Source organism: Amblyomma americanum, chromosome 10 (assembly GCF_052857255.1).
Source record: "Amblyomma americanum isolate KBUSLIRL-KWMA chromosome 10, ASM5285725v1, whole genome shotgun sequence".
In the NCBI taxonomy this organism is placed as follows: domain Eukaryota; kingdom Metazoa; phylum Arthropoda; class Arachnida; order Ixodida; family Ixodidae; genus Amblyomma; species Amblyomma americanum.
In genome coordinates, this window is record NC_135506.1 from 64,056,767 (window position 1) to 64,083,598 (window position 26,832).

The window sequence follows — 26,832 nt, forward strand, 5'->3', positions numbered from 1 at the left end:
CTGTGACTTTACATAGTGACTTGATTTCCTGCAACTGTCTTTTCTCCTTTATATTTTTCTCCGCTCGCCCCTTTCCCCCCGTGCAGGGTAGCAAACCGGCTATTCGTCTGGTTAACCTCCCTGCCTTCCCTCCTCCTCCTCATTCTCCCCCAGTTCGCTCTTCTAGACGGCCGACCTCCGAAATTGTCCACGTCGCCCGGATGAAGCCGTACCACGCCCGCTAGCCACTCGCGCGTGTCTACACCACACGCCAGGCACGTGCGACTACCGTTGTGGTCCTGCCTGCAATTACTACCACACCGAGTCTGTCTTTCGGAGAGGGGGAGCAATGCCACACTACTAACTCCTCTAGTGTCGCCATACTGCGGCTAAACTGCATTTCCTGGCACTTGGCAAGCCTTGAGCCATCTCGGGGCTAGATGCTTTGTCGTCTTCATCTCTCGTACTGCCTGCGCGTATAAGTAACGCAAGTAAACCAGTCGTGCTTACGTCAACCGTTTCTCGGTGACAATATATATTGTAACGGGGGCTTAGGTTAATGCTGAGGCGTAAACTAGCCCGCAGAAGCGCCCTCGCGGGGTCCAAGACCTGTCCGCATATACCGCATGCGTACAGTAACCTAAAGCTAAAGTAACTTTTAAAAAAAACACGCAGCGGTGGCCAAGTGGTTGAGCATCCGCCTCACATGCGGGAGGTGCGGGGTTCGATTTCCAGTGCCGCCGAGTACCCACCGGTGATACAATGGGTGCAAGGCTTCCCCTGGTCTGATGCTCGGCTTATTTAGGTTGAAATGCTTGGGAAATGGGTCTTAGATCCCGCCTTGAGAAGTTGAAAATACCTCGAGCCATGGCGCTCTTCGGCAATAGATGCCCTTGCGCCATAAAAATCGACCATCATCATCAACTAAAAAAAACTGAACGGAGCCGTAAACGAGGCGCTGCCTTACGTACGCGTCCCCCATAAGAGTGTAATAGAGGTCGGAATCCGCTCAAGTAGAATAAATAAAAAAGGGCCGCAATAACCTAGCGCTAGAAATCATGCGGAAACCTTTCTTCAAGCTGCAGCGACACATAAGGGCGCTCTTGTTATCAGATAACCGCATTCTCAACACAACAGCAAAAACGAAATGCGCCAGTGCTCTCAGTTGCCCATGTTTTGCTCATGACGACGTGCAAATCAGTTCAGTAATCTGGCATTCAACTCATGCAGACACATAAACACAAAAACAAGAAATCTCAGTTTGAAAGCGGCCTACAAATTTTTTAACATGGAGCCGCACAGCATAATTGCACACAGAAAAGACATGTCGCGCATCCTCTGTCTTGCAAACATTTTTGCACCGATGTCCAGCACCAATGAACAGTCAGTCCCATGTACGCCGCCCATTGGGTCAGACGTTCTCGTCTGCCGAGGCTGGCCTAGCTGGCTGTGAGGTTTGATCTGCTCCAAAGGTATATCATCGGGCTTTTCTAAAAGGCGGAGACAGCATAAGCATGTTGCCAGCAATCCTCGAAAAGTATGTTTGCTAGTCATCGTTTCCTTTGAATCATGCCGACTGATAATCAGCTTTCGGGCTCAATATACGGTATCTTCGAGGTAAGGCTTTCAACGAGTGTCGTAAGGTCATGTCCAATAAAGCAACGAATAAAATGACATTGCCATTGAAAATTCTCGAGTGGTTGGACCTGAGTGCCAAGAGCGTGGAAGAGGCATGCATTCTCATTTGATAGACATGACGATCTAGGCAATTTATGGTGGCCTCAGGTGCAGAAACCTGTGCACACGTCTTGATCATTGTGCAGGCAATGATCAAGTAGTGTCATTGTCGCTGACATAAAGTGCTGCACAGCTAGAAAAGCGAACTTCCCCGGCCGCAGATAGCCAAGCCTTATGGATTGTTTCCAAGCGCACTTTGAAATGTCGTACCGTGAAAATTTGCCGTTGATTAGAGTGTTTTTCAGCAAGTGCCTTGAATGGACAAGAGAAAAAGTCATGTCATTTGCACTGGATGATAAAAGTTGAAAACTTCCACCCCCGTCGACCTCCACCATTTTGGTAGTTGTGTTCTTTTGCGCGTGTTTATCGAAGCTTATTTTGGGTACACTAGAGAAAAAAGCGCAGGACCAGGAACTAAATGACAGCGACGGCAGTGGCGGTACCTGCTGCTGGTAGTCTTGAAACGCGAGATATTTTTTCTTCCCACTAGTTTCAGCGGCAACCATTGCAGCTGGCTTGAAAACAATGACGCCACTGCTTTTCGCTCGTCCGACCATTTGTTATACAACCATCGCATCCCCATTACTCTGGCTCTTCTCAGACAAATGAACTCCCAGTCCAGATGCCAAATTGAGATAGTGATCGATTGTCATATACCCTTTGGAGCGAGAGGTTCCATTCCAGTGCGTTCCAGAAGCTCTGCATTCTTTTGGAGACAAGAAGACGAGATTGCTGCGGTCCCCGACTTCTTTGAACCCTCGGTTCACGCTCAAAAATGACACAAAATACCGGCGTTTTTTCAGGACTTTCGATGTCAGACAAGGCTGAAATGGTGAGAATAGGAAACAAACCAGGCCACCACTTCTATTTTGAGGTAAGTATGTTTACCTTATGATCTTTTGGTCGGAATTTTCTTCTGCGGAGAGTACTGCATCTGCAGTTAGAAATTCTCATTATTTTTCCATGGTTCCCGGGTAATATTGCCATGCATCTTAGGTAAAATTGGGTAATACTACACCCAATTTTTTAAAATAGTTTTATTGAGTTAGAAGAGCGCTTCTTGCGGCATAACACTTTCAGAATGTAGTACATCAGTATACAGCTAAGACGTGCCAGCTAGGAGGCTGGTTAGCTAATACTCAATAGTTAACTTTTAACGTTTAGTGTTCGCTTCTTTAATTATTCGGTGGTGTGTAACCTACGGTAATATCTGTATCAACTTTTAGTATTTCCGAACCGCAGTTACCCTCAGCGCTGTGACAACAAATTTTGGCTACACCGCGCCAAAATACATGCGCTTTGGAGAAGCTCGCAGGCAAAGCAACCTCTCCAGTGCTTGTAACTCGTCGAAATAGCCAAAATTTGTTGGGCCACAGTGCCGAGGGCAACCGCGTTTTCAAAATTCTAAAAACTGATGTGAAAATTACCGTGGGCTACACGCCACCCGTACGACAAGTTACGCAGAAAAAGAGGAAGCAGCTTGTATGGAGGCGTCTGTTACATGGCTGGCTAGAATAAAAAAAAATAGATTTGTTACACGAGTGGGGTTTACCACCGCCTCGAGTGCAATGGAGGAGGAATTGAGTGAGTATCTCTCCAGACAAGGCGCTTTGAAGGTTTGGTGGAATCATCAGTTGACTGTAGACGACAACAGTTGCGCGCCGACCGTAGGAAAGTGAAAATGTTTCGACCAAGTTATCTTCCAGTCGCACCACTTCCCGCGGAGAAAGAACCGCCTACAGCAGTGATAGGCGTGCGGCGACGCACATGCAACAGAATAAAATAGCCTTGAAGTAGCCCTTTGCTAGCGGAGTAATTCGACTTCCAGTTCGCTGTGCACGCCTATAGGTGGCACTGTTGAGAGTATGCGTCCAAGACCAATGATCACCCGCCTAGCCTTGCATACAATTCTACGCTTCAAGGCAATTCAACTGCGCCCTAGTAAAGTGTTATCAGGTGATCATTATTTGTCTAAATATTTCTTCAGCGCTTGAAGGCCCGATTACCGGGCGTTACATGGCCGAAGAGTAGATGAATAAAGCAACAGGCCAGTCTAAACAATATAACAAATTAATAAAACAAGCAAGGAACGAAAAACCAACACTGGACGTAGCAAGTACAAAATAGGGCAGCTGCACAGACTTACATATCTGGTAATAAAGCCCGGAACCCCGATTGAAGGTGGCACTAAAGAGCATGTTAATAAGTAATTTGCATTCATCGATCATGAATGGAAAAATGGCGTTTTGAAACGGGTTATTCTCTGCATTTGATTTTTTTTCAAACAAGTGATCAAACCCTCGCAATATGAAAAGCGGGTGAAGAAAATGAATATCTTTGTTGAATTTTGCATGGCCGCGATTTATTTTTTTCACCATCTCTACCCGAAAAAGTACCTTCGGCGTTTACTAAACAGGCTCCCTGCATTCATTTATGTTCATAAACAGTAGTCGTAACGCTGAAATCTCGAAATACATATTGTTCAACGCAGTTTTGTCCACGTTTTAGCATGTTCGAAAAATTAAAGCTCACAGGCCCCACAGAAATCAGGCATGCCAGTGGCTAAATGTAAGTGGCATAAAGAGGCTTATTTTTATTAGCGGGGCAGATCCAGAATGTACGTTATAAACTTTAAACAATTGTGCGTGTTTCTGAAGTATTATGCTTGACATATCTGTTGGTAGTGTTTTTATGCTCGGTCTTCAAAGTCGGGTGGAATCTAATAAACCAGATGTTTCCAGGAGAAAGGTGCAAAAAGGTGCCGCAGTGGAGGGCTCCAAAATGATTTCGACCACCTGGGGATCTTTAACGTGCACTTACATCAATGAGCACAAGGGCGCTTTTGCGCTTCGCCTGCATAGAAACGCGGCCGCCGCGGTCGGGTTCGAACACGGCTACTCCGAATCAGTAGCCGAGCGCTCTGACCACTGAGCCACCGCGGCTGGACTGCGCATGCGGAATGGCGGTTCGCGGTGCATGGTAAGAGGCAGAGGTATGCGCTATGCTAACGGTATCTGTTAGGCAGTTTAAATTTCTCGTACATGCAGAGTTCACGTACGCTAATGTGAGAATTCTACGTACCCTACGCGCATATCGTTCGAAACCCTTATAGTTAAAAGTATGCGACGCAGGATGCGCGTTGTTCCTAGCGCCATCTACTAACCGATACATACACTGCTGTAGCCAATTTAATACAAAACAAGTGAAAAGTAAGCCAGTCGAACTGCGTCGGAGCAATGCTAAGACGACGGAAAAACCTTTTTCGTCAGGCTTGAAAGCTGACAAATTGCCCTTCTATCTGAAAAAAAAAGCTATTTGTCACTTGAAACTTTGTGCGAGGGTAAAAATGGGCAAATTGAAGGTGAATACAACAGGTCGAACAAGACATCGCGTCGAGGGATTAACGACGAATTTGTTGTTGTTGTTGCCTCAGCGAAGCTGTTACCGCTGTGAAGTGGGCGTTCAGGATGCCGCCATGTTGTCAATGCTACGTAGCAAGCCATTTTTAGCATACCTACCGGCATACCTGTTTACCTGAGTTATACCTCTTTACCGGACCCCTCTTGCACCTGTACAGGGGTTCCCTCTGACCCCAACCATGCCACTGCGCATGCGCAAGTGGGGTGCGGTAAATCGGTATACGTCTCCGCTAGTACGTCTCCGGTATGCTAAAACGTAAAATCCGAATCTCACGTACGTCCGTGAGACTCACGCAGACCTTTTTCGTTCTGCGCATGCGCACTGGTCACCCGTAAGAGCACTACGTACGGGAAGCTTCTACGCAGTACGGATAATAGCTTGTTTCGCTCACCACTGCCGAGGCAGGCAATGGTTGGCCGAAAATGTTACTCGGGAAGAACTTGGCGAATATAGTCATGAGCATGATGACCAGTGACTTTAATGTACGCAGTTGAACGCCCGTAAACCAGAGCGAAAGCATCAGCGGCGAGAGGATGGTTACCTGCGAGCTATAGTAGTGCCGAGATGAGACAACTCTCCGAGATCAGGTTGTGATGTTATATTAAAGCGAAAGCATTTCTTGTCTCGTGAGCGCCATGGACAGGAGGTGTCGCCACGGGCTGTGGACAGGAAGTGTGTGCACGGCGTGTCCTCATGAACTGTCGGTCACCCAGTAAGGGTGTAATTATGGGTTGTGATGATTAATGCGAAGGATGTAAGATAGGGCGAGCTGCCGCTGTGTCTAGGCCGGCCTTCTCAAAGGAGGGTTTCTCTCATATGAAGGAAGCCAAGGCGGCTGCACACCCTTATAGGGACATTTGGGGTGATAGGCTGCCTCCTCGCACCTACCCAACTTTCCAGCGGTACTCACTGCTTTCGTCCCGTTTCTTGATTTGTTTTTTTTATTCATATTTTCATGGACCTGTTCGGCGGCTTGTGCTCTGCATTAATTTTTAGCTTTGTTTTTATGTTTTTCTTTTAATGCGAAAGCATTACTATCCCTGTAATTCAGGGTTTGACGGGACGCCGTCTGGTCAGGTAGCAGCATGGTTGAACAAGTCTTTGGTCACGGACCAATTGTCAAAAAACTGTTAGTTGACATTTGGACTCCCTACGGGTTCCTTTTTTACAACGAAGAACCGGCCGAGTAAGAAGCAGCTTTAGAAGCTTTGAAAAGTCGACGTAATGATTTTGCGTAAGCCGGGTGAAGATTCCCCTTAGTCCTGTTGATAGTGTTCGGTGATCACTGTATCATCAGTGATTCCAGGTGCAGCCGTGCTGAGAGGCTTCTCTCGGTAGCAACGATTTCTACGTCATCCCAAGCGATTTATTGCTTTTCTTTTCGTGCGTGTTCTGCCACAGAGTTAGACGCGGTCCGGTTCATGGCGACATCATTGCGGTGTCTTTTTAGCCGCCTTGGCAAATTCCCCGTCTCACCGATGTAGGCGCAGTTGCAGTCATCACAGGGTATCTTATATACGATACTCGGGAACTTTGAACGGGGCAAAGCATCTTTCGCATTCTGACGAAATTCCATCGGTGTCCGTAGTTGAAGCCAAGGATGGTCCCAAATAGAAGACGTCATCACGCCGTCTTCGAGCGAGACGCACGCGTTGCGTAAAGGCCAACCGGGCCACAGGAGGAGAAGATGGCGTCGCTTACGGAGAGCCCCAGCAACGACACCCCCCCCCCCCCCCCCTCCCAGCAGCAGCAGCGACACCCAGCAGCAAGCACCGTCAGGAGAGCATCGCCGCCAAAGCAATGTGCAGCTCGAAGTTCCGAACGTGTGCCTGTTTTTGTGCACAACAAACCACGCGGATGAACCATCTCGTAGAGAGAACTTTATTGAAAGAAACAGGGCCGCGTAAAACCTAATGCTTTCACATTCCCATGTCCTTACCCTGTTTTCCTTGAAATCTTGTTTTTTTTATTTTAAGATTGCTGTCATTTTTCTCTCCCTCTGTCTTTCCTTCAAGTTTTTTGTGTTTCGTTTTAGAGGAGTAATAATAGAGACGATACCGGGTAAGAAGCACACGTACAAAGCAACGCGGGTGGCTGGTTCTGTACATGCGGAGGGACTCAGCATCAAGTATACAGCTGACTAGCTCCTTCGGTTGCTTTAAATGACATTGTAAAAATATTTAAGTGCAGATAGCCACCACCCACCATGGCGGTGAGTGTGCACATGCAGTGTTCGCTCTCTAATACATGTGCAACCCGGAAGGGCATTCTGCTCTTGGCGCCTTATGTCCGTGTTCAAAATGCTTTAAGTACGGGGAGCGGTGAACAAGATCTAGTCGCGCTGTTGGGCACAGTGTCAACAGCAGAATGCTACAGATGCCCGTTGTACCGACAGTGTTGGCGTTCTTGGATTGGAGCAGGACAGCCGAGTTTGTGAAACACTGATTCGGCTCGAGACTGTCATTTGCGAATGCGCTAGATCGGCAATGGAAATTCAGCCCAGTGAAATGTACAGTTCTTTTCTTATTTCAGAATACGATGGAGTACACCAAGGAGATTGATTTCCCAATGCCTTCCCCTAAAAGAATTGGTTACACAGCACGTATTTTTATATTCATCGCCACAAAAAGGTACGTAGAAAATTTATTTATTGTCGGTGGGGTCATGGCTGAAATATCGCTTCGCCCGGGTCAGCGCTCATGCACACTACTTCCCCACAACACGGGCCTTTAGTGCTGCGCAGCTCGACCACTACAGTAAAGGCGCGTACGTTTTCGCATCAAAGCGGTCATTCATTGGTCACTTCATAACTCAGTAAACTCCTAAACCTATTTCCGGTTCCGGCTGATCTATCGTCAGTAGCCGACGTGATCTTTTAGATTAAGAAAGGAAGACGCAACTTTTCGGCGCGAGCACCGTTGCACGCCTTCAAATACGTTGCGATATTTTTTACACCAGCGGTGAAAAAACAAGCTTTAGAGGAATACACAGTGCAGAAGATTTCGAGGTTTCAGTCTCAGGAACGCGAACATTTACTCTTTTCCAGGAACAGTGCTTGGGCAAGTCCAAATAAATCGAAAAGCTGTAGCACACCACTCGAAAACTCCAGTAGCTTCAACTAGCCGAGGTAATTACTTTGGCGTTTTGATTGGCTCAGGGCTTTCACTTGGAACCTTATTACGATTAACATTACTGTCCAAATTTCAACGCAGTGAGAGGGAATCGCAAGCCGGATAATCAGTCGGCATGAAACAATATTGCGTAAAACGTCCAAAATCGCCAACCAATAAGCACATTCCACACTTCGACTTCTTGTGGACGAGAAGGCTACATTGATTTGTGATAATTGCTTGTATCTTTCACGCTTTACAGCAAGGAAGATTATGAACTGTACTGCACGGTAAACAAAATGGTGGTGCTATGTGTGGAGGAATAATCTAACGAATGGTTGTTTCACTGGAAACATGAGCAAGCCCTTGTCTTCGTTCTCTCCTTCGCCGATATAGACCGGAGGAAAGGTCTTCATAAAAATCCCTTGACAGCACCGCATTTCATGGGTGTAAATGAGGAGCAAATCGGGTACTACGCATGGAATTTCGTCAGCATAATTAATATATAGGCCAAAACATTAGGTGCTATCATACTTTCTCATCAATTCATGGTTAGACCAGCTCTGCTCTTCGCGCTTTTGCAAGTTGTGTCTTTGCTATCAACAGTTAAATGAACCTACCCAGCAGTGCCTGTGCGGAGGGCACTGGTATGACTCTTGCCTACCTTTGAAGTCATCGGCTCCGCATTGACTTTGCGGCCACATCACGGTGCTGTCACGGCGGCACACGTCACTATGACAGCACATAATGCGGTTAAGCAAGTGATGTCGCGTGGTGACGGTGACACATGGTCACAAGTTTTGCGTGACAAAGAAATTGTCATATGATGTGATACGCGTGTAAAGCACCGGGGTTCGAATACCGGTGCCGCGCAATTCTCGACGCATTAAATATATTAAAAAATCCGCATGTCGATGGAGTTGCATAACCAGGCCTGAGGTGCGGCCTGATTTCGGTGACCAGAACCGAAAACCCATTTCCTCACCAGAACAGGATTTGGTTCCCTTGGTGTAATACTTGGCCACAACTTTATACCTACTATGAAAACACCGACTGACCCTCGGCCCTGCGTCCCTAGCGGTTGCGGAGCAACTGACCAAGGCGGCGGTCAGATCTGTGACGCAGCGTAGGGTGGGTGCTAAGTACCTCCGGCTCCGACAGGCTGCCATTGGAAACTGAACCAAGCAAAGTTTAACTCTAGAACATTATCCAGTGAGGATAGCCTAGTAGTCCTGTTCTATGAACTTACAGGTATTAAATGGGATGTCAAAGGGCTTAGTGAGTTTAGGAGGACGGATGATTATCCACTTATCTTATTATGACGATCATCCTCTTATTATGTTAATATCCATAGGATATTCACATATCCACTGGCGCGAGCGCTAAGCAACCGCGCCGCTGCAACCGACCGTCCAACGTGGTGTAGTGCCAAAGACCACATGACAACATTCAATGAACTTACGCAGTTTTACCGCCTCGCTCGAAGGACTTTCCCACCCCCCCACCCGGGACTGAGCCGAGCGGAGGCGGTGCTGTTTAGACAACTACAAACTGGTTCTTTACCAACCCCGGTGTTAATGACTCATCTATACCCAAACTTATATGAAAGTGATGTGTGTCGCGTGTGCCAGCGGGAGAGGGCAACTCTGACGCACATCCTGTGGGACTGCACAAAATTCCCCGACGAGGCTTCTAAAAGCATAACGATTCCGCCGCGACTCGCGGCTGCGGCGGAATGCTCTGACCGTGACGTGCAAACCTGGGCCGTCCAGCAGGTCTCGGCGGCTCTTGAGCGACAAAGGCCTCAGATCCTCCGCTGAGTTGCCGCCTGGGCCCCCGTCACGGCGCCATTAGGTCATGATGCCATTAGGCCATGACGTAAATAAAGTTGTTCCTCCTCCTCCTCCTGGGTATGTTAATCCGTGCTAGATATAAGGCTTCGGAATTGAAATATCAGGGTGTGGACGTGCAAGAGCACCAATACTGAAACTAAAAATAAAACAGACTTCACACTATGTCCTCAGCCTGGTATCGTGGAGGATGTGGAGGTCCTCGGAAAAATGCGTTGTAGCGGCCACACGGAGTGGAATACGGAGAAAAAACAGGTCGACAGGAAACGACAAACATGTAGGAAACCTGCGTGTTTGCCCTGGCGGATACTGTGCGACATACACCACGTTCAGCTGATTAGGGTGCTGTAGCAGCTATAGCAGTCAGCCTGTTGTTTGATGGCTGTCGGCTAGCCTGTGTTTGGACTTTGCTTTCTCGACGGATTGATACCTCCAAGCGCTAACCAATTGGCTGAAGAGAATGTGGCACTCAGTTGCGCCGTAAAGACTGTGAGACTAGCTGTGAACAGAGAAGAATGGGCATCGATATCACAACGCACTTGGCTCGCGGAGTCTACTTCTTGCAGCATGGTCATCGACACTATCGACAAGGGCACAGCGTCGATGGTGTCAGAGAACCTGCGGTCGTGAAGCAATAATTCATGGTTTCTAAGCAACTTAGGTGTCCCCGCATTTAGGTGTTTAGGCGTCACCAGCTACCAAAATATATGTAAGAACCTGGTTCATGATGATGATAATAATAACATAATCTCACAAGTGTTTGTGAGCTACTGAATCATCAACTATCAACAACGCGTCAGCTATACCAAACTATCGCATGGTACGTACCGCCTTTGCTGAAAGTAAATGAGGAGCGGAATTTGCTTCTCACTGTGCAGCGCGTACCTAATCCTTAAAGACCAAAAGGTCTCTTAATGTTGAGAAAAAGTGTTCTTCTGACCTTTCCCAGATGAAGTGTTTATAAGGGGTGCCATAAGTGCTCCTAGGGCAAGCCGCTACGTGGGAAGGAAACGAATCATGGATAATGCTTAGTTGCTTATGACAGAGCCGATACTATTTATTTATTTATTTTCAAAATAATGGTAGCCCCTTTGGGGGGGGGGGGCGCATCCGCGCACTCCAACGTCATTAGAAGCAGATATGTTCCAGGTTTTGTTCCACGAGTAGATGACACACCGCGGCATTTTATTCAACATCGGCTCTGCGCTCGTGGTACTAATGACAAGAATGTCCTAATTTCTCTCTCAACATAAACACGTGAACTGTGCACCATCTGGAAAGTATATAAGGTGGGGAAAAATAGAGCTAACCTTAGTGTCTTAGCGCATCAATCTGCTTGACCTCGGCCCTTCTGTGTGCTCTACACGCCGGACCTCCAAGTGCCGTCCTAATCGAGGTGTTGTCGCATTGCTTCCGGTTTGTTGACGTCACATGACATGCTTCCAATGACTACGCATCACGTGCCAGGGTGTTTGGCTCCCCTACACATTTGTCACGACGATCTCCATCGACCTATTTTCTCCTTCTATAGGGTGCTGCCTCCTCTCTCTCTGGAGTAACTTAAGCGCTTCAGTGGTTTAGTGCCGCACTGCCTGAGTGGTTTGCCCTAGGAGACCCCTCTTAAACCTCAATAGATGCAACTCGCGCTGAAAAAGAAAGAAAAGTGGTAACAGTGGACTGCCTCGGAAAAAACTGGCAGTAGCTTAACTTGGCTAACCCTGCAATTCAGCGAAAAGCAAAGGCGCTTGCTAAGCGTCTGAGGCTCGTCCATGGCAGCTCTGCTATATATATACAAGCTCGCGACAGCCGTTCTATATATACCCACACGACCTCGTGGCTATAACGTGGCATCATATGGTCTTACGACACCCCCATCGCATGTCGTCACGTGGCTTCACATCACCCCATCGAATGTTCTTAAGGTCAAAGGTCAACCCAAATATCAGGCATTGTCAAAGGTCAACTAAAGGTCATGGGTCAAGGCCATGGCTTTGGCACCATAACTGTACCACATATGATCACACAGGGCTAACGTCTAGTTGTGCTGAAGGTCGTTCAAGGTCATTATCCGTCCTACGCGACTACTGCTTTACCTAGGGTAGTGAAGCTTTTCGCGTGAATAATTTAGAATACTTGAGATTCCTAAAGGTCGGTTCAGACAAGCGGACGGGATCGCGGATGGTCCGGGTGCGTCAGCGCTGTCCGCGTGGCACGCGACGTGATCGTCACTGCTCTGAGCGACCTTGGGCGGGCGGCGCTGTCATTTGCGGGCCCGAACCGCGGACCGGATGAAAAAGGCGAGCGAAGGAGAGTACGCGCAGAGGGTCCACTGCATTCGTTCGAATGCTCCAAGTCCAGACCGACTCGCAGATGCTTGGTCACGTGTCACGATAACCGCGCTGGCGCACGGGGACCACCCACGATCCGGTTCGCTCGTGTGAACCCACCTTTAGGGTGCATTCACCTTCACACAGCGCACGCGCGGCTTCTCGCATTTCCCACTCGGCCTAAATGCAGACTGTGCAGTCATGGGTCAAAGCCGCGACTTCGTGTTTAGTGGACGATCGCCATTCCTACTGAACCACAGCGGATGGCCGGGACAGAACAGCGGGAAACTGATCGTGATTCATCGAGTCTCATTATGGTTTCCTGTCATCTACTTTCAGGGGCTTCGCTGAAATGAAGATGCGCAATAGTCGCGGCTACTGCTTGTCATGCAGAGTGAGGGATGGAAATTTGGCGTACGCGAGTGAAAGACAAGGGAACGACCACAAACAAAAGGAAGTTAAAGACACTGGCTATTATGCAGAGGCTGACAATGCCACTTCTCTGGCTGTAAGAATTGAAAGTGATACTCATCTGAGCGTAAGTTTCTTGGTTTAATTCATTGGAAGCTGTTTGCGGCTGCGGTGACGTTGGGAAAGGTACAGGTTATGCGGAAACCGTGTATAGGAGGCATGAAAAAATTAGCGGTGGCTTAGCTCTGCTATGCCTAGTATACGAAAGCGAAAGGAGCATTAACTGATGATGGAGCCGAAGGGATGTCAGCCTGTCAGTCTGTCAGTCGTGCCGAACAGACCAGGCAACGACATCGGGGTCCGTCGAGTTCATTTCCCGAGGACTACGTTGCTGCCGCAACGAGCAAGGCTTCCCTTCTTCCATGGCTTGCAACAACTGACGGCCGAGCGCATCGCCTGACATATTAATTCGACCCCACGCGCATGCGCAGTAAGGCGCATACCTAGCCGTGGCGACAACGCGCAGCGGAGGAGGGTGCGAGGCGGCGGCGGCGGCGCAGCTGTGACGTCACGCGCGGCGCAACCTGTGGCGAAACTCGCGCTTGCGCAGTAGGAGCCGATGGCCAAGACTGGCGAAATGGAGGTCTAGCGTTCCCAAAGCGCCTCAGGCGATGAGGGACGCCGGAGTGAAGGGCTCTGGAAGTTTCGGCCACCTGGGGTTCTTTAACGTGCGCTGGCATAGCAGAGTACACGGGCCTCTATAGAATTTCGCGTACATCGAAATGCAACATTCGCGGCCGGGGTTGAACCCGCATCTTTCGAGTCAGCAGCCCAGTGCCATAACCGCTGAGCCACCGCGGCGGCTGGCTACGTAGTGTCGCTTTCGCTAAAAAATGACCCTGGCTTATGTGGCCTTCCTCGTGGGCGAGCATCCGTCGATGTAGACGGCATGTCAACATTCAGGCCAGGCACAGACACAGAGAAAGCCGCGCTTTATTGGACGTTACCGGCTCCATCACACAAGTGTGTCAAGAGCAGGCAAGCCACATGACGGCATCACTCCGCACGGCTCTCAGATGCCCCCGTGCGCATTGGAAACCTCGCTTCCTGAAGGGCAAATGATGACGTCACACTCACAGCGCTCCTGGTGGCCTCTGCGAGAAGTTCAAAGCTTCCCTTTCCTCAAGCAGCGCAAACCGTCCGCCCCTGCTGCTCCTGCGATTTTAGCGCCGCGGCAGCCCGACGGGTGCATTTGCGTTTCACCTGCACCCCCCCCCCCCCCACCCACCGTATCGACCATTAACGTCAATATTTCCTTAACAGTACCTTAATATTTTCCAATATTCTAAATTTTTCTCTAAGAATGTTGCACATCTTATCGTCACAGAGGAATGAGTTTGAAATTTAATAAGCATGACAGTGGGCTGAAAGCAACTTAAGGCGTCCAATTTTATTCTCGCTGCGGAAAGCGGCTGTGATAAAGCCATCCAGTCTTTGTCCAGCAGATTGACTGTCCGAATCGGCCAAAGCATGCCAACTTCAAACCTGCGTGTAAGGCTAGACTGGGGTATCAAACTCATACAGCAACTGTTGTGTGTTCTTTCTCTAGCCAAGCTCGCTTTTCATGGCAGCACGGATCGTCGGTACAATATCACAAGCAGTAACCCTGAAAAAATCGGTACCTTAGCTTGCAATACTGCAAATAATATGCACCTGCCTTTACCTTTTTAATATAGACGGCTTACAGTGAAACATCGGTTCCAGATGCTTCTTCCAGCTCGTTTAAAATGTGACGCTATAAGCTAATAAATAGAGAGAACGTCTAAACTGACAAGAGCGATGGGCTCTATAACGATGACGATGCAAGGCATAGGTTTGCATTGCATGGCCATACGCGGCTCACCGAGGGCGTGCGTGACTACACTGGCAGTGCATGCAGCTAGTAACGCCAGCGCGCTGCAAAGTTTTTGAGCGAAAGCTCTACTCTTGGCACTCGAACTCCGCACATCAAGTTTGGTTCGCGTTTGATCTTGAGCCAGTGGAGCGGAGGTGTGGCAATTGACGTCATACCACTTGACTCTCTGTGGAGAGGCGCAGCAGCTGGGCTCGCTCGGAGCCTCGCCTGTGCTGTACCACGTGACCAGCGAGGCTACAGCAGCTGCTTCGGCGGCGCACAGTCGCTCAGTCTCACCGTGGATGAGGCACGCGCGGGACCGACTCCGGCGCCAAACCATGCGCAACCATGCTTAACGAAGCTTTCGATCGTATCAGTAGGTTTAACAAGCGTAAACCTGTGCTAGTTTTTAGGAGTCCCGTTATTTTATTCCTCCAATAGAGGCGCTAGTGGCGCCTGGAATATCAATGCAGAACTGTGTCCAATCGCGAACGCCTAAATAAGCTCTAAGCATTTGTAGAGTGCCTCAATGAAAATGCATCGCAAGTGTTTGGTGCAAACAGCGTGACCAACGCCTGTGGAAGCTTGACGAACGCTGATCGTACGAGCTCCGAGATTGACTTCGTGCTCAACACATCACCGAGTCACCGGTTCGCGTTTTCCGTTGGCTGTGCTCATCAGCTTGCCCATAAATCTGGCTGCTGATGCTGATGAAAATACGCTGCGAGCCGTTCTCTATTCGTACGGAAGCTCAGCTAAACAAAGCATAATTGGTATTTACTAAAATTGGGGCGTGTGGTACAAAGTGGCAGTCGCCAATCTAGAACACCACACTTTAAAGCCAGCGTTAAAAATCTGTGATTCTTGTCGAAGCATTTGTGATAAAGGTGACTGGAAGATGATGGTCAGGTTATCCTCCTTATTTAGATTTATTTTATCTGCATTGCAGTCGTGGTACGACCAATGGGACGCATACAAAGAAAACGTTGGCGACACCATGAGTAAGCATACCAAAACATTTTGTTTTGTTGATAACATGGCTTTCAGTAACATATGTTCATGTGACAGTTCGTGCATCATTGCAACGAACAAAACTACGCCATAGGATAGGACGGGGAAAGGCATGTGTCTTGTCTGCTCTTTTCCCCGGTGCTGTCCTGAAGCGCATTTTCCTCTCATCGCGGCCACAGGTGCATTGAAGATATTCTCCGGGGTACATGGCATAACCGTGTGGTTCGAGTCGGGTAGTAGCAAGAGATGAAGCGAAAAAACGAAACAGAGACCGTAAACTCACGTTTTCTGAAGCAGCAAGAGCAACCACCTGCCCATAACAATTCGAATGTGATTACCCGTCGATCGACCAAATTAAGTGTCATCCGCGCATCGAGGAAGATCTTAGAATCTGTACAAGGCTCTGACAGCTTTTTTCATCCTATTTCTGATGGATCTTTTCAGTAAGTGTCGCCGCGGTGTGCTACAGCCATTCCAACCTCCGGCGCTACAGACAGTTCTGGCAGTTACTAATATGTAACACTCAGACAAGATATTTTGCGCAAGCACGTGATTTCTGCCACTCTTTTTTTTTATCAGTCCGGGCCTCGGGAAGGGTCTTTCCTTTTCTTGTCTGGCCCGATAGTCGTAAAGGAAAACTCTCCAGTTAACATAACGGCTGCAAAGAATGTTTCATCAGTAAGCTTAAGAAGGACGTGTGGACCAAGAGAAGACATGTAATTCAAGCCTGTCTCAGAGGAGCGTCTGAGTGTTCTTATCTACATTTTGGTCACTGCCTTCGTTTTGAAAGCCGTAACAAAAAAGGACAACAACATTGTCACTGACAAACAAGAGTAGACGTCCAATGTCGATTCTAAATTATATAAGCCAAGCCACAGGAAGTATGTATCATGATCTTCAGCAATCGCTGCCGGAACTTGGTTAAAGCCTCGCTCTTTCGATGTTACTCGTCACCTATTCTACCAAGCGCGCATGCGACAACGTAACACACCAGCCCACTTTGGACGCCTTGGAAGTTGCTGAGATTGGAGGCCACATGGGCGACTAGATACGCTGTTATTCAACGGAAAAGTCGCTCATTGTCGAGACTGAAGACAGACCGATGTCTTTGGATTACACCTCACGCGGAGTACCACAGGGTGGAGTGCTGAGCACAAGTTTCTTAAACATTGCTCTCGTCGGAGTGGTCGACTCACTACTCCAATCTGCTCAGCGCTCCATTTACGCGGGTGATCTCTGTATTTAGACGTCATGTGCGACGCGTTCCTAATTTTATGCGAGAGATCAGAAGGATCACATATATAGTCGCATCAAGGGCAATTTTGTAGTTTCAAAGTCCCGTGCTCGTGGTTTCAATCTTTAGATGCCGAAAGAGCGCACGTTGCAGCTTTCTTGATATTACGGATTCTATTACTCTTTTATCCAACTCTATGCTTATATCTATGTTCCGTTGGTCACGACACTCACCAGTACTGGTTGGTGGGTCGAGCAGCTGGCGCCGTTCACAGACCCATCCATACCCTCAAAGCACTGTAATGTCCTTCCTATGCCGGTTTCGAATGCCAAAGAAAGAGCTCAGAGGTGCACCCTTTCCACACGGATTAAAACGTTTTATGCACAAATGTAGTTCAAATCTAGCGTCATGTGAGGAAAGGCGTCAAGAATCTGTAACAATGTAATACATCCTCCGGAGCATTGATGCTACAGTGGCCGGGCTTAAAAATCTAGCTTCCATAGATAAGAGATAATCGACCTGCTTGTTCCTTCGCACGAGATTCCGTAGTTTTCCCTGCCATCATGTGTAATCGCTCTGCAGCTTACACTTACAATTCTGCGGTCAAGAACGCTAAAGCCAATTACCAGAATAGCGCTCTACCGGGTATGTTGCTCAATAACCCAAGAAAATTTTGGATCGTCATTAACCCCTCTGAAACGTCTAGAATAATACTAAAGAATTCAAGTGACGAACCTATACCTGATACTGCCTGTGCAAATGTACTGAATGATGTATTTTCGGGCTTTTTTTTTTCAAGTAGTGAAACTACGAATTTCCCTCAACTGTCTCATAATAACTTCCTCCCAATGTGCCCTGTCGTCATCCAACCTGACGGTATAGTTAAAATAATTGATAATCTTAAGATACCCTCCAGTGCTGGTGTTGATTGCATTACTACAAAGTTCCTAAAAGTACTAAAATGTATTCATCGCTTGCCTTAACTAAAATATTTCAGCAATCTTTGGAAAACGGTGAACTACCGGCCGATTGGAAGATAGGTAAGGTGGTTCCTGTGCATAAATCTGGTAATAAACATTCGCCTTTTAACTACCGGCCCGTATCTATTACCAGCATCCCATGCAAAATCTTAGAGCACATACTCTTTTCACATATTGTCACTTTCATTGAATCAAACTCGTTTTTCCATCCTTCTCAGCACGGTTTTAGGACATCCTATTCATGCGAAACACAGTTACTCTTCACGCACAAACTCCACGCAATTTTAGATTGCCGCTCGATCGCCGACTGCATCTTCCTAGATTTCGCGAAGGCGTTTGATAAGGTTTCCCGTCATATTTTGTTACTAAATCTGCGCATGGTGGGATTAGACACTAACATTCTAAAATGGCTCGAAGTTTTTCTTACCCATCGTCAGCAATTTGTTGCCGTTAATAACGTTAATTCCACCATTCACCCTGTCCTTTCCGATGTGTCCCAAGGCACCGTCTTGGGACCCCTGCTTTTTCTTATATTTATCAACGACTTACCCAGTAACCTTTCTTCTTCTGTGCATCTTTTTGCCGATGACTGCGTCCTTCTTCGGGAAATAACACATGATAGTGACAAGCACATGATTCAGTCTCACCTTAACGCCATCTCAACATGGTGTAAAACTTTGAATATGATTTTAAATGCTGAAAAGTGCAAACTAATGCGCATTTCTCGCGTTAATAGTGAATTGCCCGTATATACTCTTAATGATGTGTTTCTTGATCCAGTTACAAGATATAAGTACCTCGGAATTCATATTACGTCTGACCTTAGCTGGCATGCGCACATTGAGCACATCACTAACAAAGCTAATCGCACGCTCGGATATCTGAGACGTAACTTCCACTCAGCCCCAACTAACATCAAACTTCTACTCTATACGACACTCCTACGCTAACAACTAGAATATGCTTCATCAATATGGGACCCTGGTGTTAAGAGTTTGAGCTACCTACTGGAGATGGTACAACACAAATCAGCGCGGTTTATTCTCTCTGACTTTCGGCGTACATCAAGCGTAACCGCTATGAAAACTACCCTAGGCCTATCTTCACTTACATCACGACGCAAAATTGCACGACTGTGCCTTTTTCACAAAATATTTCATCATGAGTCTATTCGCTACGCGTTACTTCTTCCCCCTTCATATATTTCACGCCGCACAGATCTCATACATATTGTAGGCATTTCTATATGCAAAACTAAAACATTTTCGGATTCGTTTATTCCTCGCACGTCATATGACTGGAACCACCTTTCTTCCTCAGTTGCCACAATTCCTGACACTGTATTGTTTAGGTTTGCTGTTACCGCTTCAATTGAATGATATATTGTGTTGATCACTTATTCTAACTTATCTATGTAGTAATAACTTATTGTTCTCTGCTGTTGTTTGTATTTTCAGTCTTATTATGTATTACCCATTCCCCTCTGTAATGCTTTTCCCTGAGGGTAAAATAAATAAATAAATGCATTATAATGCGCCAAATGCAACCTCAAGTGAGGAAAATGATGCCTTTGTCAATACATGAAGCGCAATTCCCGGCCTCCTATCTACGGAGAGAGACGGCTTGCCCGAAGAGATGTTAGCACGAGCCGATGAACGGAAACCACACGGGTGGCTCAGATCTTCCGACGTGTTTATTCATTTATTTTTTGCAGATGGTGATTTCAGAATATACATCAAGGTGGAGAAGCACAGACTGCTGTCATTGCATGTGACCGTAGAAACTAACGAAGATAATGAACCCTGGGTAAGGAATTTACTTAGTAAAGCAGTCACAAAATTTACTTTATCGCTCACACTTGGAACTAGAATGCGCTGACAGAGAAACTCATGCAAGAAGGCAGCATTAGAGACTCAGAAGTCGCACTAATTCGAAGAGGGTAGACGCTTTAGACTTACAGTACGCTCAATAACAAGGCTTAATTATCAGACATCGGCAACTATTTCTTCGATTCAAATAGACTTCAGCCCGTTTAGAACCGACTGTATAGAGTGTATATGAACTGCGATAACTTTTTGCAGAAATTTTTTTCGGGGCGTAGTGTTGGGAATCAGGAAGTGTTGTCGGTAAGTTATACAATAAGGGGACTTTTCTGCGACGTCTGCGCATGCGAGAACAAGGAAGTTAGATGATGGTGATAGCTTATAGAAAAGGTACTGACTGAACGCACCTTCTGGTGCATTCCAGTCAGTGCGTGAGAAGTGAAAAGTAAGTTACATCCGCCGCCAATGTCACTCTCTGGCGCATGCGCTATCGCATAGTTACATCAGTTCCAGACCGACTTATGACGTCGAAAAGAAATCCTACAGCCTGCAGCAAACCAACAGGAATGAGACCAGAAGGGTTGGTTTTGTCCACATCTAGCAACCTGACAGGTCATAAAAGAATCCGCCAGATGGCGATAACAACAAGTTCGCCAATATAATTACCTTATTTTAGAGGTCGCCGTAACGCCGCCTCAGCGTGCATCGTGAAATGTCATCGACAGAACATTTTACAGGCAGTGGGAGAACTTGCGCGGGCAGAACTCGAGGCTTTTAGATGATGGTGCCTCCGTCTGCGCAAATAGTATGCAAGGCAGAGCATGAGGAAGAAAAATAAAGTGCTTGGTTTGCACCAGATGTGCTTCATGCCGTCACTTTCCTGCCCTCACACCAGGCAAGCGATTCACTTTTATGGGACCGGGCGCTTCCCCTGCAAACATCCATCATCTACACTGTGCGTCCAAAGAAAGACAAACCTTCCGAGTAAGTTTCAAAACTTAATTCTTTTCTGTGGTTAACTGAGCCACTTGTCTATATTTCGGAGTTTCTATCTTCTTAAAGGCATGCCGGTTTTCTTAGCGCACTGATTTATCGGCATGGCAGACTGGATGGTGGTTTCTCCATTATCTATTAATAATCCCAAAAGGCAATACCTCCTCCTCATTGCTGCTAGTTAATATCCAGATCTGGGCGCGTAAGTTATTTGATGACACAAACGATGGTAGGCCCTAATGCGGATTGGACACGGAAATCGGCTAACCACTATACTGTGCCATTATTTTTTTTAGCGTTTACCGATTTTTATTTCTAAGAACCGCGAAAGAAGCGTCGATGCGATCTCTGCAGATGGGTTCTGCAAGGAAGACACCATGCACGTGATAGAGCTCGATAATTAAGAGAGTAATTAGGCAAAGTTAACAAATCAGCCTTTTTATTCTTAGTTTTAGAGGTCAAAATTACACAGTGAAATCAAAGACCGCCAACATCGAAGGCGGGCCCAGTTCCTAAGATTTTTCTTAAGAGGACGTTGTTCAAAATATCGAATGTGAAAAGTGCATTTGAGAGCTCGTTGATATGACATTCTCAGGGCGCGTATTTATAATATGGTGTTGCGCGTAATGTGATGGCCGAAATTACGCTAACTGGATTTAGGTCATAAAATACACAAGCGATGTCTGTATTTTGTTGCATTAAAAATGAGAGTGACACCATTATTTAAATGTTACACGGGGGGCAACCCAACTCAAAGAACCTCGCCGGTTGGAGACGCGGGTTCGATTCCGGCCGCGGCGGTCGCGTTTCGACAAAGGCGAAAGTGCACGTTAATGATCCCCAGGTGGTCGAAATTACTACAAAGCCCTACACTACGTCACCTTTGTCTCCCTTTCTTCTTTCACTACCACCTTCCTCCCTCCCCTTACGGCGCAGTTTGGTTGTCCATCGACGTATGTGAGACAATTACTGCGCAATTTCCTTTCCCCAGAAAATGGCTGTGGTTTACCTCTGGTTAAACTTGGAGTGACGCGATAGCTACAGCTGGCCGAGTGGACCTTGCTCAGTTGAATTGCAAAGTCAGTCTTTCGCCGCTCCGCTTCGCTGCGCGTTCCTTCTTCATCTTCGTGCCTGGACGTGGATTCACTATCTGCCCCCTCACCCCCCTATCCACTTTCCCCCACTCGGTTTCGCTGGCGCGCCGCGCCGCTGGCAGCTGCTCCACACCACGTGACCAGCAGTCGCCACCATGGCGGCGCCGTTATGGTGGCCGCGGCGCCACCACGCTCAAGGCTCGAAATGCTAGCGTAATGTATATATCGCTACAAAACCAATTTTCAGTTCTTTTTTTTTCAATCCTAAACGCCCATGTACTATGCGATGTGAACGCACGAACCTCAGGTGGTCGAAACTATCCCGAACCTTCCACTACGGCGTCCCTGATATCCGGTGTCTCTTAGGGACGTTAAACCCCAAAAAACCAAACCAAATACGCACCACGGTTGTGGTATTGGGGCTAAGCGTTGCGAAGCTGCGTGTGGTCTCTGCGAGGCGACGTAGTAGAGTGCTCCCGGACAGTTTAGACCAGCTGCATCTCTGTAACATGCAGTGAGATCACGCTGAGCATGGGTGTGTTCGCATAAATCCTTCGTCGAATTTCGGCCTTTAGCGAATCCTGCAGCGGTGTATGATCTAAGAGTCCAGAGCTCATATCTCGCGCGCCTGCAATCTATCGAGATGTGGCACTAGTTTTTCCGTATCTTTAGGAATATTTCATTTTCCCGCCCTTGTGAAATAACTCTGGCCGATCTAATACACTGACTCCGTGTTTCGCCTCCCTATTGGATAGGAGTGTTTTACAGCTTTAGCTGCAATTCTATGTGATCTCGTCCGCACCTCACCGCAGAAGTATCGCAGCGCCATCGCGACGCTTCGGAGTATCCGCCGCAAGTTTCCAGTGTACGTACTAGTACACCACCGGTTTGGTTTAGGGGGGTTTAACGTCCCAAAGCAACTCAGGCTATGAGGGACGCCGTATTGAAGGGCTCCGGAATAATTTCGACCACCTGGGGATCTTTAACATGCACTGACATCGCACAGCACGCGGCCCTTTTAAAATTTCTCCTCCATCAAAATTCGGCCGCCGGGGCCTGGATCGAAGCAACGTCTTTCGGGTCAGCAGCCGAGCGCCATAACCACTGAGCCACGGCGGCACGCTGCTAGTGTGCCATTCGTATTCTAATCGGGGATTTAACATCTGAATTCATAATCCATTCTGTTTTTGGCTGAACTTTTCATATTCGATCCGGCAGAAGCCTGCACTTGCACATGTTTTGATTTTTAAGAAGGTACCAATATCAAATAAATTGCAGTTATCGCTGCCGGCGGCAGTCTTTACAGGCAGACGCCGATGACGTGCATTCTATTTTACTGCACAGATATTAGTGAACAATTCCCGCAGTATTCGCCGAAGTTGGCGTAGAAGCACAGCTGGTCCCCTGACCAGCCCTAACCAACTGCGATCTCATGAGACTGGTAACGTAATGTCCACTGATGCCGCTGCTCTTCATGCCACCAGCACTGTGACCTCACCAGAGCAAGCGAAACTTGGTACCTCGCCGCCCAGGTGACCTCCGCTCTGTGACGTCTCCGCAGAGAGAGCCATCTGAGGCAAAGCCCTCCGAGGTGTCAAGGTGATGCATGCCTCCTAAAAAAAAAAAGAGGAGCAATCCCGAATTCACAGTTCGCAAATCGCAAAATCGTAAAGTGCAAAATCATGTTCTCAGAAGCAGACCACTGCTGCCCTGAAAAAACGCATTATTCAGAAGCATAATCGTCCAGTCATTCCTTGCAATCCCGTGTGGGGCTAGATCACACTTCCAGTTAGTTTTCATCGGGGACGTTGGAGATCACATTAGCCTTCACGCCACTGTCAACGCCATGAGTATTAATCGAGCAGCTGGAAACAATGTTCAATTTTGAACAAAAATTTACTATGCGAGAAACATCTCTCCTGAAGTGGAGTCAACGTGAGCATAGCCACAAAAATTGAAGCAAGCAATTTTTACCAAGAACAAAGATTGGGGGGAGTTTTCGTTCTTGCCTGTAAACTACAATTTAAAGTACCCATCCGGATAGGAGTTGCTTATGCATTACTTTTCCTTTTTCGCAGCATAACCTAACCTAACATAGATCTTTGTGTCTGGTTCTTTCTAGCTTGTACATCGAACTACCAGGAAAGGGCGATACAAAAGCAACATTCACCAACGATGTTAAGAAAGGCCAACGTCTCGTGTTCATGGTACGCCTGGCGAGCAACTGTCTCGTGGTGACCAACAATTTCGACCAAAAGAAACCATTCACCGTTCTTCAGAGGGTTAATGACCCCTACATAAAAGCGAAATTCCACAACGACCTGGAGATCTTAATGGTAGAAGGCGTACGTGGTACTTCATTTTTTCTCCTTAATTTCTTAACCCTCTGGACCATGCTACGCCCACCCGTCCCTTATCGTATCCGCTGCCTTGCAGGCAGCTATAGAGTAGGATCTGAGACGTCGTGAATGGGAAGCCCTTGCCATACCCGTTCTGTTATGTGCCTTTTTCGTTGGGCATACACGTATTGTACTCGGAAGTGAGCATCAGATCACTTACTGCTTGATTCAGTGCATGTCTCGAATTCGTCCTGTGAAAAACATTATTGTTAACGTCTCCCCATTCTTACAGCGGCAGCTGTTAAGTGCCCCTCCCTCAGATTTGCATCGGTATAGTAGTCGTAGTAGGCGGCGTAACCGGTGGGTGGTTTCCATGGGAACCTGTCGAAGTGCGGTTGCCGTGGAAGAAGAATGGTTGTCGCAAGAAAGTTGACGTAGTAGGAAGATGGTATGGCAAGTGCGTAACTGGAGAGTGGTTACCATGGGAACCACCCGGCGGGTGGTTACTATGGTTACCCTGGTTACCATGGAAGAAGGAAGAGTATGGTGACTATATGAAAAAGAGCGCAGGCAGGAGAGAGGGTCACCGGAGGAGGCGCTGCGCACTCAGAGCACAGGAGTAAAGAGGAGGGCTACAGTCGAACGACTTTGCGCGAAAAACTAAAGAGTACTCTGTAGACATAAGATGGCTGTTATATTCACTACCTCACTGCATTGTACACTTTAAATCAGTTAAATCAGTGGTGCTCAATATCACGTTAGTTGCTTTTGTGCCATAAAACTCAACAATATCCCATTACAAAGTGCTAACCGTCGTGTCAGTTTTAAAAATATTGTTTTTGATCAAAACCGCCTGTATGGATTAGTATTTGCGAACGCATGCTAGAACCAAGCCGCAGCCACGTAGGGTGCACTGACAGACTTCGTGTCTTGCTTCTTTCAGAATTTGCCAGTTCAGAAGCCGGCTTAGGAACGCATACGAGTTTTCACAATACTTTGCCAGCCCTCTGAGACTACGTCTAGCAATGTAAATAAACAATTTCTGATACGTCAGAAGCACCAACACTTCCGCCTAATTATTTCTCTTCAAATATGCTTCCTGGTAGCCACTTGATGACCAGTGACACCGCATTTGACGTGCAAGACATTTGTCTGTGGGGCAGACACTGACCGGTACCGTGCATCGGAAATGAATAAAAAATACGCCTTTTCAGTGCTACCATTTGTTTTCAGGGAAAACGGAAGTAGCTGTCGACGTACCTTTCCCTTCAGGCGTTTGCAGTGTAACTTTACGTATTGCAGCGTGGATTCGATCTTCTGACGGTACGTGCTGTCCGCTTGCCTGGAATGTCGCCAGTGGGTGTCATCAAATGTTTCCTTTTGAGAAGCGATGACGCCCTGGTTCCCAACGCATTACGAGAACGGGGAAAAAAGTTGCAGGTTTCAGTTTCAACATATTGCCACACTGCTCACATTCTGCGAGCGCCGCCATGCGGCCGAGCGGCATTACTGGGATCGTGTGGGAGCGAAGAAGAGGACGTTCCCGTTCGAACGCGCGCTGCTGGGTTTCTGGCCTTCGGATTAAAAAAAGCCCCTTTTCGTGCCGCCCTACGTTTGTCGGCGACATTTTGGTGGAGGTGCTGGGTTTCGTTCCATGAACGCTCACCCCGAGGGCAACTCTGACGCTGATCAGCGACGCTTGGACACAACACCCGTCCACAAAGCGAGCCGCCGCCTGCGAGGCCTGCAACCTGAGTGTCAGCCACTGACGAGGCCGTGCGTACCATGACGTCTACTACAGGCAGTCAGACAGGCCAGCCTTCCGGCACTGTCCCGCCCGTTGTAGTTCTCACCCCTCGCTCACCACCATCCTTCCACGGTGATCGGTTTGAGGACGTCGAGGACTGGTTGTCCAGCTTTGACCGTGTGGCCACTTTTAACCAGTGGGACGACGACCGAAAACTACGAAACGTCTATTTCTCGTTCCAAGACTCTGCGAAGACATGGTTCGAGAACCATGAGGCATCCTTTACGAACTGGGAAGCGTTCCGCCGTCAGTTGCTGGCTACCTTCAGCACAAACGCACGCAAGGAAAATGCCGAACTCGCCCTTCGCACCAGGTCACAGCAGGCGAAAGAAAGCGTCGCTATGTTTATTGAAGACATGGCACGTCTTTTCAGTCGGGCTGACCCTGCCACGCCAGAGGCTACCAAGGTGCGCCACCTCATGCGCGGTGTGAAGGAGCAGCTCTTCGCTGGCCTCATACGCGACCCACCAAGAACCGTCGCTGACTTCGCTAAAGAAGCCACAGGCATGGAACGTTCCTTACAGGAACGCAGTGCGCAGTACGGTCGTCCGGGAAGTGTTGCGGCCAGAAACTATTGTGCGTCCCTGCCAGTCACCGGGGACGAGGCTCTTCGGGAGCTTGTGCGGAGTGTAGTTCGCGAAGAACTGCGCAACCTCCTCTTAGATGCTCCACCTGCCAGTGTTGCAGCTGTAGCCGATGCCGTCCGCGAAGAAATTCGGCGAGCAGTCCAGCCACCACCGGCACCACAGCCGGAGCCGTACGCCAGCAGCTACAACGAAGCCCTACGGACACCGCAGCCGGAGCCGTACATCATGAGCTACAG

General features: G+C 47.9%; 1 protein-coding gene across 1 annotated transcript; it reads left to right on the top strand.

Moving 5' to 3' along the window:
* Positions 1 to 2,421: 2,421 nt before the first annotated feature.
* LOC144107555 (uncharacterized) lies at positions 2,422 to 25,230 on the top strand. Its single transcript, XM_077640623.1, has 8 exons — positions 2,422 to 2,590; positions 7,669 to 7,766; positions 12,763 to 12,961; positions 15,678 to 15,729; positions 19,668 to 19,759; positions 20,672 to 20,760; positions 23,986 to 24,208; positions 25,146 to 25,230. The coding sequence occupies exons 1-8, from the start codon at positions 2,492 to 2,494 to the stop codon at positions 25,170 to 25,172; spliced, it is 879 nt and encodes a 292-aa protein (XP_077496749.1). The 5' UTR covers positions 2,422 to 2,491; the 3' UTR covers positions 25,173 to 25,230.
* Positions 25,231 to 26,832: the final 1,602 nt, after the last annotated feature.

Bases quoted from the DNA above. Each gene is read 5' to 3' on its own strand.
- LOC144107555 (XM_077640623.1), top strand. From the start codon at position 2,492: ATGACACAAAATACCGGCGTTTTTTCAGGACTTTCGATGTCAGACAAG. The intron at 2,591-7,668 runs GTAAGTATGTTT...TTCTTATTTCAG, and splicing joins GCCACCACTTCTATTTTGAG to AATACGATGGAGTACACCAA. The intron at 12,962-15,677 runs GTAAGTTTCTTG...TCTGCATTGCAG, and splicing joins AAAGTGATACTCATCTGAGC to TCGTGGTACGACCAATGGGA.